We start from the raw sequence: 13,381 nt of genomic DNA, 5'->3' as shown, positions 1-13,381 counted from the left end.
CGGTGCATAGCTTTGGTACTAAATTTGATTTTTATGGATAAAAAAAAGTAGTTTTTTTTATGAAAAAATATGTGGTTTGATTTTAATATTCTTATAATTTAAATATATAATCATTTTTTAAAAAATATTTTTAGTATTTTTTAATAATTAGAGTAAAGTACATTCTATAACACCAAACTCTAAACTTATCTCAACTTATTGACATTTTTTTTTTTGAGTAATTGACTATTCGTATAGCTTTATCTATATAATATTACATTCATTCTTGCATACTTTACGAAACGAATATCCTATTCATTAAGACCGATAAAAATTAATTAAATAGTTTAAGTGGTAACTTAAATTATTAATAACATAATGAATACATCTTTTTTCATGGAAAATGAGTGAATATCTCGTTTTTAATTTTACGATAAATTAATAATATACTAAAATAAAATTAACAGTTTTTTAGTGGAAATAAAAAATAAAAATAACTTTTAATGCATTTGAAAGTGGGCATATGATTTTCATAATTAGGATAAAGATGTTTTTATTTGTTTTATATAAGATTAGAGATAGTACAAAATTTTAAATTTTCTCTAATATTGCATCCTACCCTATTTTTTTAAAATTCATATTATGAGTATGAAATATTCACTAGTTAACAATAAATTTTTATTAAACAACTTAGTTAATCACTTTTAGAAAAATTTCTTCTTTTAATTATATTTTTTTATACACAGTCTCAAATTTGACATCTTATTTAAGAAAACGAGTTTAGTACCATATAAACTAATGATTTTTTAAAATGTTATACTCCATTTGAAGTAGCTTAGGAGAAATTTAAAAATAATATTTGGAATAAAATATGTGTAAATAATCTATGTATAAATAATTGTCATCTAATTACAAATCATAATATATTATAAATTTATTAATTTTTAGTATAATTATCTTGAAAATTATCCAATTAATTTATAATTAGTAGACAACATAATTATTTCTTTTAAATTGGCATTGCATATAAACTGAAGTTAAAAAAAATATACAGAAAAAAAATCATTAAATACTCGCTAACAAATTAAAGGCTAATATAACCCTACCTAACTTCAATATATAACCATAATTATTCAATATATATTTAATAACAAATTAGTATAACATTATTAGAAAACTAAGTAAAATTATAATTAAAATGAATACGAAAAATCATTTAAAAAACTATTCAACTTATTTATTAGCACTAAATTTTATCCCGTTTTGTCTAATCCCCTCTTAGATTATACAGAAAAGTAAGATGACTGATTCGTGGCTCAACCGGTTAATCGAACTAACTTCATCTCCTTTTTAGAACTTTACTTATGGTAGATAATATGGAGGATCTGACAAAGGGCCATCCCAAAACAAATTTAAGCCTCCTACCAAAATTTGAGTACGTTTTTGTTTTTAAAAGAAAATCAAATAGTTTTACCCGACCCCATGAATTTAAATCGAAATAATATTTCACATAATAGAATAATTAAAATGGAGATAGATATTTAAAAAGTTTAAATTTGGGATGACTATGATATTTTTTTTTACTGTTTTCTAATCATGTATTAAAACTTTATTTAATAAATTTGATTACACTTGGGGTCTTTGTGTTAGTATTACCGATTGATGTAGCAATCAAAGGTTTTGTTCAGATAAATATTTACATAAACACTTTTAGAAAGAAAATAAACATGAAAAATAAAATCAATTTTTCTTTATAAATTCAAATTAACTTAGGGGGGTGTATTGGTTTAGGATTTCGTAGGATTTTAAAAGACTTTTTTTGAGTAAAAAAGTCCATTGGTATTCAATCAGGATTTTATGTCACTTAAAAACAATCCAGTGGTATTCAATCTGGATTTTTAGGATTTTTTAAAGAGTCCATTAAAATCCACTGGTATTCATTTGAGATTTTTTACAACTTAAAAACAATCCATTGGTATTCAAAAATTTAAGGATTTTAAAGGATTGTTGTGTGAGAGGGATTTTGAAAGACTTTCTAGTGTTATCTATAAATACCAGATTCATAAAACAATCCCATCCAAACCCATCGGATTTTGAAGGATTGTTTGAAATGATTTTTCAAGTGTTTTAAGAATTTTCAAGTGAGTTTTTCATCTTTTTTTTTCTATGCTCTTGTCTTCTCCATTTTTTCTCTACTAATAATACTACACTATTGTTCATTGCTCATATATAATACTATTCTCATACCATTCTCCTATTTTGTGAAACTCTAATATGTAAATGATAGTGTCATTGACTTGTTTTATTTTTCTGTTCGTTCTCTTTAATTGACTTACTTTATTTTATTCTATGTAGTTGAATTTGTTCCTTTATATAACACAAAAAAATACTTGAAATTTTAACTTTTAAGTGGTAATTTTTTTTATGACACACGTTAAGAAAAGAAAAAGGTGAAAGATGAAATTGATATCATAATCTCAACAATATATATATATATATATATATATATATATATATATAAAAGATGAATTTGTTAAGGTTTTTGTGAGTAGAATGAGATAAAAATGGATCTTAGTAGGGGGAAGAACCCTCTTAGCATAAAAATTGCGAATTCTCTCTTTCCCTTGAATTTGTTACTCTTATCCCTCCTCCTTTTATGACTCAACAATTATTTTATTTTTTTTACTATGAATTTTTCTTTTTTATTTTTATATTATGAAATTAAGATTTTTTATATTTTAAAAAAAGAAAATTAACATAAGACATTGCAATATCTAATTTTTTAGGGTTTAGGATTTATGCCTTCATTAACTTATTTTTTAAAAAAGAAAATATTGTTAAAATATTTGTTAGAATAATTTATATTTATAAATATCGTTAAAAATTATCATATATATATATATATATATATATATATATATATTCTCTATATCTAAATACTTCTGTTTATATAAAAAAAAATTATATATCTAAATATTTTTTCAGTATCGAATATACTAATTTTTTTATATAAAAAATTATCTTATGTTTCTATATTTTCGTTTTTACATTTTTTTTATAATAACTGAGGTATTTGATCCATTTGGATAGCAAAAATATATTCGATCTTGTATGATGGTGTGCTTCTAAAAATAATAATATAATTTTATTGATTTTGTCTATTATCCGTAATTATTTATATAACTATTTTTTAACATATATTGTTTTAGTAATTCAAATAGGAGATTCACAAGAAAATAATAAAGAAAAATGAAAAGAGAAAGAAAACTATGAAGCTTGGATTAAGGATGATTCCGATGAATTGTTACAATTGATAGTGGATGCTATAAAAAGAGGATAGAATATTATAGAGAATTATTATTATTATTTATCTAGACATTATTTTTTTTATTTATTATTTTTATCTTTGACTCTTTAAATTTGAATGTATAATTTTTTTTAAATCTTATCAAATGTCAAAACTCCACAAAATCTCACAGAATCCATTAAAATCCTAATTTAAAAGTCTTGCAGAATCCATTAAAATCATGATTTTAAGTCTTGTAGAATCTTGCAAAATCTTAAAAGTCATGAAAATCCTGCAAAGTCTTTTAAAATCCGCAGGATTTTTTTTAACTAAAAAAGTCCTTTAAACCCCCCTTAAATATAAATTAAAAAATATGACAGAAACTAATATAAGAAATTTTATAAATTAAATTGTGCATAAGCTAATTTTAATTTTTGAAAAAGCTTATTTCATATTTTTATTATTTTCTTCTATAAATGCTTATAAAAAAATATCAAAACATACCATACTATTCCAAAACTTAATGCACTCATTGTGCCTTGGTTCTGTTCTGCATTAATAAAATATTGGCCTTTACTAGAATCAAAAAATAAGCTTCACAATAAAAACTTTAAAGTGTATAAAATAAATTAAATTAATTTATATTTCTACAAATTAACTTCTATATTTTGTGGATCTATAGGTTGTATTGTGATCTTTTAGCAGTTGCCGTAACAATTATACTATATTCCAAACAGGTCCTAGTCTTCTATAAAAAATAAATAAATAAAATGTCTGTTATAAAGGCCAACTTTAAAAAAATGAAAGACCAAGTCGAAAACATGTGATATTCAAAATAACTAACAGAAAAAATTGTTAACATTTAGGACTAAAAAGAATGCAAAAACAATATACAAACTACTGAACGATTAGCACATGAATGCATTGGAATGGAAAAAGGAATTTACATCGACTAAATTAGGTACCAAACGGGAAAATCATGCTACTTTGCAAGACCAAATAGATAATTGAACTAAAAATAATAAAACCCTAATAAGTAACGGGTATCTAGTTCAACGACAACTAAACCACAATCACACGATCAAAAGCAACTGCACTATAATCAACCATTAAGGCAACAGAAAACTGAAATAGATGGGTCAAAAATTGGAAACCAGGACCAGGATCATAACCATGGCCAAGCCCAGCCAAACCATCCTCATAAATAGCCTCTCAACTCTAGTTGCGCAGCTTTGATCATAACCAATATGAGAAGGTAAAGCTGTCCAAGCATGAGGATAACACAACAAAATATGATGATCCCAATTTGTCTGCAATGTGTTGGGTTTTCATCGATATTATTCTGCACATTGCAAACGTGGCTAACTTTCAATGCCAAATCTAATAGGGAACAACAAAAAAGTGTACGAAAGAGGCTCAATATTCCTGACCAGCCTTGAAACAAAAGGTAGTGGATTCTTAGAATCAATCTGAATTTGGGGCCTGTACTGAACGTACCTCAAGATAGATACTGAGGCTGAGGCATCCCTCAGACATGGTAAGCAAAATCTGAAGCAAGGACTCAGGCTCCATCTAGCAAACTAACAATTGTAAGTTTGAAACAATCCATGCTTACCACTAAAGCTTTCATTTCCAATCTCACAACAATATGATCCGACACAACAAAGGCATGCTAATACCTCTCTAAGTCCATCACGGCCAGGTAAAATACATCCATCCACCAGTGACCAATGGTTTTTCAGTCCCCTCGAAGCTTCCACAGATTTTGCATTTTGAAATAATAAAGATCCTACTGGTGTTCTTCAAAATAAATATATGGGGTTTTTCGTTACTTCTCAGCCCCAAACAAGATTCCCAGCTTTTCATCTGCAACCACAATAAATATAAGATTAGGACATAATAAATGGCAAGATACTTCAATATGTATACAAAGTTCAGCAGGGGGGAAATACATGAGAAAGCATAATAAAAGACAAGTGAAAGAAAATATATTGCTCATGATATATTACAGAGTTAGCAGTATCAGAACAAAACAAAATAATCATTATAAATGATAAGCAAACAAAACTGATAAGAACTAAATAAGTAAGCCACAAGACTGCTAGCATCCATCTCGCCCAGATAAAGCATACCAGTAACCTCAAGATTCATGAGGTCAATTGCTAGCACTAGCTAAGAAATGAATGCAGGTGTTTTTGGATCTAGGTGGAAACTATATCGACATTATAGGTAACCCAAAGACCCTTGTATCACTAAGGAAGCTGACTGTTCATCATGTCCCCTTAATACTCAGTCAAACTTATTCCAGAGACTGCAGATTCCAAGTCGTAAAATTCATGTCCAAGTCAGCAAAAATAACTAATATATAACCTGAATAAACTAGCCACAGCTTATTGCCCTTCAACTTAGTAGTCTCCAAAATTCTGCTACACATAAATACCTCAGATAAGAGTAGCAATAACAACCAGTATACTCAACCCACCACTAGAGATAAACGCTGAACTTTAGCCATTAAACATCAGAATTAACTGGGTGGTCCAGCAATGATTGTTTACTGTTCCTTTGCTCATATTAGAAGCCTAACAACAATCAGACCTATAGGAACATTGAACATAGAAAATTTTCCACCCTGCAACTTCAGACTGCTCCAAGTAACTAAGTATTTGAACCTATATAGAAGATCATAGTTCTTAATATTTTAAATAGGATACATTGACAGCTAGCAATATATTAAATCACTACACTAACATCAAATTAAGATTTAAATTCCTGATCATTACACTAAAACTTCTGGTTAGATGACATCACTACAAACAAAATCTAAAGATGATCTAATTCCAACCCTACTATACCCTAATTCTGGTGTGCAACAAATGTTAAAAAACCATTATAGCACTGCCATAATGCTATAACATGGCGTTTTTTGACGCCGCTGTCATAGGAATTTGTGAAGGGAAGCCTGCTAGGGCAGCGCCATAGGCCGCAATGGTGTGTTTTATGTGGCAGAATACGGCCTTCCGCCATCCACCATGGATAACCTTGGCAACAATTAAGTTTCATATTAAGCAGCATACTAAACCTTACATGATTGTAAGCAGCAGGGTAACAAATAGCAAGTTCTACATTTGTTACATCATTCAGACCGATAAAGAGAAGCAGAATACTTGCCTATGAGCTTTCTGATCAACAGCTGGCCTTCACACATACAGCAGGCTTGAAACCTTCTCTTCTGATATTCCATGGTGAATCTAGCAACATACAAGAATCTTGAAAATCATGGAGGACCTTGACCATTGAGATTTCAGCTCCTCAACCAGTATAAAGAATGAGAAAATTTGTGAAGGTACGAGAGACAACACTACCAGTTTTTTTCCTCTTTCAAATTTTCAATATCAAAAATGGTATACAATGGATAACATCCCGCTGAAATCCTAGAGCTAGGCTGGTTTGTAAGCTAACTCTAACATCTCATCCTACATTTAAATCAGCCAAACTCTGGTCCACTTCAAATAAATAGTTTGCAAGAGCAATAAAAGACCTATAGCACCACTATCTTGCTGAGCTAATGTAACACTTCCGTGAAGCCAGCTTCTCATGTATGATGATAATACTTTGTAATTGATACCAATCTCCATATGGTATTTACTATCTTAAAGCACCCAAGGTCTAACTGAACAACAATGAGAAAAGTCTTATCCTACTAGATCCCATAGCTGGTGCCAGTTCCCTGTAAAGGAGGAGGGTTATGTCAAACTTTAGAGCAAGACTAGACCTAAGTGCAACATACATTTAAATATGTATCCACTTCATCGACATCCATTGCATTAGTGGTTTTCCTTAGTCAACAAACAACAGAATGCCAGATTATCTAAAGAGGAAAACACATGTGCCTGCACATTGTCACAGCCTACAATGTATGTGTCATCAATAATGCCATTTTATGACAAAAGCAACACATTTCACCAGTCACTCTCCATGCCAGCAAAAGGAAGTAGCTATAACCAGAAGCTTGGCAGAGAATATAAGGAGCGAAAAATGCTTGAATACTCCCAAGCTTAATATTTTGTGCAGGTACATATATCAATTCCAAAAGTGAGTACATCCACCTTCAACACAAGAATCTTTTCTGGCCAATGAAACAAATAAAGTAGACTCGTCACTGAGAGCTTGCAACTTCAACTTCAAGAAAAGGGCATCCTATACACACCCTAATGACCCCATAGGTTATTCGCAACATAAGACATTCCCAAATGTATACTCCCAATAATTTGAGCACGATGCCTCTTTACCAGCTACAGAAGTACAATGGCTACAGCCAAATGAAATCCTCCATGCCACCAACATCTCCAGCAATTTTGGACAAGGTTTATCCAATCTTTCAAATAGTTACAAACTTAAATCTATCATTCTATCCTGACAATAACATACTCTAATCGCAGAAAAAAAAAATTCTCATTTTGTTCACTTGAGTATACCAGAAAATATAACCTAATATAAATTATGCTCCAACTTCCACTAATGTAGTCACTCCTCTGACAAAATAATAATTATCCACTAAATTAATTCCAAAACCCACATCCATAATCCTTGACATAAAATGAATTCAACACCGCCACTTGATGAACATACTGCCAGGATTTCAACAAGGAGAATAGGAAACAATAGTTGAAAGTTGAAACAAAATACCAATAGTCTTCTACTAATGCTAGCCAGACAAACCCATCATAAATTTAACTCCAGGCCACATGATTCAGCACATGGGAATCACAAAACCTCAACCTTACAATGTTGCATTCCCGCTCATGATCAACATAAAACATTTTTACCCAGAAAAAAGACTTGTAACTATAACCAACCAAAAACATATATAATTAAAACATGAAATATATATCAAGGGAAGACAGATAAAGTGAAGAAATCCATTATACTAAAATTTAAACAGAGATACTGCAGCAATGTTTTCTATAAGAAAAACCAAAGCAACACTAAAACCTACATATGCAGTTTAGGATAAAATATATCCAGAGTTCCAGATAAAATGACCATTGGTGTCGCATGCATACACAGAACATCAAACTCAATCCCAGCTATTCTGTTAACAGAAAAGGCAAAGTGATGGCAAGCCTTTCTTCATCACCAACATCCATCATTTGAATTTCAACGACGACTCATGCGAGGTTTCTCATGTCCCTTTCTTGAAGCAGCACCTGCTCCATACAGAGGACCTTTATCTGCAGCACCCTAAACAGCAGCACATGAAAAGTAAATATTACCTAGAAAATTGAGTGCTAAATCTAAAATATGCAAAGTAAGGAAAGCACATACCAAGTGAACACCATATGCATCTGCATATGGAGTTGGAAAACCCCCCTCCGGGTTACCAAACTTTGTTCCATAAGGCCCACCTTCATAAATAAAGAAAACATGAAAAAAATGGACTAAAGAACAAGAATAATGTCTCTGTATAATGGAACTATATGGGTCAAACTGGCTTTTAATAATGATTAATGACTTCAGCTTTCAGGCCATGATGCATAGATACTCCAAGATTGGTGAATCATAGTTATCAATCACACACACACACACACACATATATATATATATTACAATATATACATATAAATGATAAAAAATTAACACCCCACAAAATTCAACATATATTTATAATTAACAATAAAAAGTCATAGGTCTTGAGCAAAATATAAAAGTAAATAACAACTGTAATAGAGAAGGCTTGGAAACAGAACCACGGTGTCAAAAAATGTGGCCAGAAACAGGGTTTCAACCGCTGGAAAATGGAAGAGAAGTGAAGCTCTCTGACAATAGTGGGTGGGCAAAACAAAGTGGGAAAAGTGTAAAAGCCCTAGCTTTCACTTAAGGTCCGAAAAGGGGGTAAAGTCTTATTTTTATCCCCAAAATCAACTTTGGATTTTTCAATTCCCATTGGGATTGTGCTGCTGTATTGCACTATTTGCCACAATTACATCTGCTATTTCGGCTACAACAGTTGTGACAGAAAAACACTGCACAATGGATTTCCATGCTTTCACAATAATTATTTAGGGTTTAAAAGAATCGAGGATATGGCTCTTTTCAGGTCTTTTAATTGAATGACTACAGCCTGAATTGCTAATAAATACACAAGGAGTTATTTAATATATATTGAAGGACAATAAATTCTGTAAAAGGACAACATAACAAACAAGTCATACCAGCACTCCAGTGTCTGCCATCAGCACTAGCAAGCTCAGCACGTAATTTCTCAACTTCCCGGGCCATGGAAACCAAATTTTTCTCCATTGACTGCCTCTGTTCCATGAACTCTATGTTTGCCTTCTTTTCATAATCGACCATGGTTCTAGAAAGCAAAAATGAAATCATCATCAGTTCAAGCGTACAAATGTGGTAATACCCATCACAAAAGGGCTTCACAATAGAAAATGGAAACCCTGTCAGCTATGGAGCCACACACACCTGGCACGCATTAGCTCTTGGTGCAGGCCATCAATCTCAGCCCTCATCATTGGAATTTGTTGATTATCTGCTTGCAACCTTGAAACATCCTGAGTAAGCGTCTGAACCTTCCCTGTCAGCTCTTGTTTGAGACTGTTGAGCTTCTGAACTTCAGCTCGCAGTTGCATAACTTCACCCTTTAAGGGCTCATTTGCCCTAAGGTCAGCCTCCATCTTCAAGCCTTTCTCAACAAGCTCCCTGGAATGCGCCTCATGCTCGGCGCGGATGTCGCCAATGGCGAGATTCATGCGATGAAGCTCCTCCTTCGCGGCGGCAAGTTCTCGCTGCAGCGCCATTCGGTCATCAATCAACCTCCGGTTGTCTGCCACCAGCCTCCGCATCTCGGCATGCTGGAATTCAAGTTCCTCTTCCAACACAGCCGGGTGAGGAGGCATCGGCGGCGGCGCGCGCGGCATCGGAGGCACGCGGGAATAGGGCCCTTCCTGAGGGTAGCCCCTTCGAGCATTCAAGGGTTCTCTGTGTACACGGTGCCTTGACGCCATTTCAAGTGACCTAAAAGCCTAAACGCAGAAGATACAATTACAATTACAATTACAACTGCAATACCAATTACAAACATGTTGATTTTCTGACAATTACAATTACAATCACAATCACAATTGCATGCAGAAAAAGGCGAAACGAACATTAAAAATTCATGGGTAGATACATACGTGAAGTGAATAGATGGTTCAGAAGAGAAGGAAACTGAAATCGATGATAGAGAGAAAAAGAACCTTGTGAAACGAAAAGCGGAAAAAGATCTTCTCCGATGATGGAACAAAAAACGCGAGCACGCTACAATCACAATTCACAATTCACAATGAATAATCGTATTCTAGGCTTTTACTGCGTCTCACATCACCAATTTATATATTCTTTTTCTTTTGTATAAATAATTAACAATTAATATATTCCTTTTGTTTGACTGTAATACACTCTGTCTATCAAGTTATGACTAAATTACACTTGCTTTTTTCTAATTTTAAAACTGTGTTATACAATACATTCTTCTTTTCTCTCTCTTTATCAACTCCTATCTTATTTTTTATTTATTTATTTTTAAATTAAATTATAATTTTTATCCTTTATCTTATTTTTTTAGATCTATCTTAATATTTATCTATTAAAATATCTATTTTAATCTTTTATCTTTTATATTTAAATATTTAATTCTTTTAAAATAATAATACTTTTTAATTTTATGATATAATTATAATTAATTTTAACTGATTTGAGACACAAAACTTATAACAATAGATTCAACTTTATAAAAATTATACAATTTAATTGTTTGAATAATATAATGAAAACCGTGTGAAAAATATGTCTCATAAATAACTAGAAAATAATATGAAATTATACCTTTTAAATTTTTAATTGCATTTTAGAATTATTTTTATATAATTTTTACCATATTTAATACTTTTTATTTAAATTTTAGTTGCATTTAACTATTTTAATATAAATGAATATAATAAAATAAATTTCAAATTTTGAATCAGTTAAAAAATAATTAAAAATTATATTTTAAGATTGAAAATAATTATTATTTAAAAAAATTAAGAAATAAAACATCATAATAAATATTTTTAAAAAGTTAAAATAAATCTAATAAATAAGATAAATGACCAAAAGTATAATTTAATTTAATTTTTACAAAGGAAGGGTAAAACACCCCAATATTAACAAACCCGTATTTTATTCTAATTTTTAATATAAAAGGACAAATATTATGTAATATGAGTGAAAGGCACCTAATCTTTCTTATTTAAAAAGATAAATAAAAATATAGTGAGAGAGTGATTTGAATATAATTATAAGAAGAAGAAAAAAAGTCAAAAAATTTGTATATTCTAACACAAACTATCATATTTGATATATTGTTATAGATGTATATTAAAATTAAATGTAAAAATGAATATAAAAAATAATAAATTGAAATAGATAAGAAATTGAGAAAAAAAAAGCTTTAAGAATAATTTTGTTGAAGAAAACTTTCACTTTTATTCAAAATAATTATTTTAATTTATACATATAGAGAATTTTATATTTATGTTAAACAATTTGTAATGTGATGCAACTCTTAAATTATTGATAATTTACTTAAAATATTATAATTTAATTTGGAAGTAAATATGAAAAAATTGAAATGGATAAAAAAATTATAAAAATTATAAAAACCCTCACACACAAAATAAATACTTTTAAAAAGTTCTCTTTGAAAAAAAAAACTCCTTCAAATATTTTTGTCCAAAATAGTTATCTCATTCATATATAGAAAGTAATTGAAAGTAATTTTCTAAGACTTTTATCTTTTTGAATATATCATTCTCATATTACTTATATGTTTTTTTTTTAAATTATCAATTTTAAAAAAAATATATTGCAATATAAATTATTTATCATAAATTTAAAAATATAATTTATATGTTCAAAATTATTTTTTATTAAAAGTTAATTATAACACAATATATAATAAAAAAATATTTATTTATTACTAACAGTGAAAAAGGCACCATGAGTCTCCATTGTAACACTGTACATTATAATTAATTGTTGTTGATTGTATTAAAATATATGTCGTGTGATTTGTTGTCTAATTGATAGGAAATTTAAAAATTAAGAGATTCTTTATGAGATTTTAGTTGTTCAGAAGTTTCTCATAATAGAGTCAAGTTGGAGTCGTAGGGAGAAGATATATAAAATTTCTTTTAAGGTTTAAGTCTCATAAGTTCACTATTAAAAAACTAAAGACATGATTTGGAGAAGGGTTTTAGTGTTTGAGAAAAACTCTTCTCCCCCAAATCTTCTTTACAGTGTTGTAATCCTTTCCTAGAGACCTTAGGTGGTTATGTTGCTAATTTGAGCTAGTGGAACCAGGGATCAAAGACGTGATTCTGTTGTGTGGAGCTTCTAGTGATAGTTTAGAGTTGTTCTTTTTCCTTCCTCCCTTCTCGTCGATTAAGAGGTAAGGGAAACTAGGATTTCAGTTCTTTTTAGATTGATTGTGTTGTATGTTAGTTGATTTCCACCAATCCATGGTTGAGTTGGTTGATTCTGTAACGTCATATGGTATAAATATTAATCCAAATATTATAGGTATATTTATTTATAGATTGAAAACACAAGTATATTATTAATAATATTATACGTGATAACAATGAAAGATTTTCGAACTCATTTACATATAATTAGCTTATAAATTACATTACATATTAAACTAAAAATATTTACAACTACGTGCGTAACTACTTATTTTTTTCATATATATTACAATATTTACATATTAGGTTGATACAGATTTACAATGGGATTAACGTGATTAGCTGGGGGTAAATAAAAAGTAACTACTATAGGTCGTCGATCACAGTGGGAAATTATTGATTTGGAGAGAATGTGAAAGATGACACTGCCATTCCGTTGAAAGTGATTGAGTTTGCTACAGCATCTACACTCCACATAGTATCGAAGAATAGCGCAGATATGACTGAAGGAAAAAGGCTCGGTATTGCTAGTAAATCCATCTATATATATATATTTTTCTATTATAAATTAATTACATATTTTAAACAAGAAACATAAGAAATGAGAAAAATTATC

The 13,381-nt window shown here is 29.9% G+C and overlaps 1 protein-coding gene across 3 annotated transcripts; it reads right to left on the bottom strand.

Moving 5' to 3' along the window:
- Window positions 1–4,156: 4,156 nt before the first annotated feature.
- Window positions 4,157–10,672, bottom strand: LOC109805619 (DNA double-strand break repair protein). Of its 3 annotated transcripts, XR_002240327.3 has the most exons (6): window positions 10,516–10,672; window positions 9,740–10,299; window positions 9,478–9,623; window positions 8,591–8,670; window positions 8,262–8,506; window positions 4,157–5,131 (listed from the first exon to the last, which is right to left on the bottom strand). XR_002240327.3 is itself a non-coding variant. In XM_020367780.3 (5 exons), the coding sequence occupies exons 2-5, from the start codon at window positions 10,279–10,281 to the stop codon at window positions 8,423–8,425; spliced, it is 852 nt and encodes a 283-aa protein (XP_020223369.1). In that variant the 5' UTR covers window positions 10,282–10,299; window positions 10,516–10,672; the 3' UTR covers window positions 8,171–8,422. The 3 variants fall into 3 exon arrangements, 2 of the variants coding, with proteins under 2 accessions (XP_020223369.1, XP_082921280.1); XM_020367780.3 differs by lacking the exon at window positions 4,157–5,131 and having other exon boundaries at window positions 8,171–8,506; XM_083065154.1 differs by lacking the exon at window positions 4,157–5,131 and having other exon boundaries at window positions 8,171–8,506; window positions 10,453–10,591.
- Between the last annotated feature and the right edge of the window lie 2,709 nt (window positions 10,673–13,381).

This window comes from Cajanus cajan, chromosome 10 (genome assembly GCF_000230855.2).
Source record: "Cajanus cajan strain Asha chromosome 10, NIPB_CcT2T_4, whole genome shotgun sequence".
NCBI lineage: Eukaryota > Viridiplantae > Streptophyta > Magnoliopsida > Fabales > Fabaceae > Cajanus > Cajanus cajan.
The sequence above is the reverse complement of the archived record's forward strand: the minus strand, read 5'-3'. Positions and strand labels throughout refer to the sequence as shown.

Coding starts and splice junctions, on each gene's coding strand:
- LOC109805619 (XM_020367780.3), bottom strand. CDS start 10,281: ATGGCGTCAAGGCACCGTGTACACAGAGAACCCTTGAATGCTCGAAGG. Junction 9,624..9,739: donor CAAGAGCTAATGCGTGCCAG/GTGTGTGTGGCT, acceptor TTTGCTTTCTAG/AACCATGGTCGATTATGAAA. Junction 8,507..8,590: donor ATGCATATGGTGTTCACTTG/GTATGTGCTTTC, acceptor GCTGCTGTTTAG/GGTGCTGCAGATAAAGGTCC.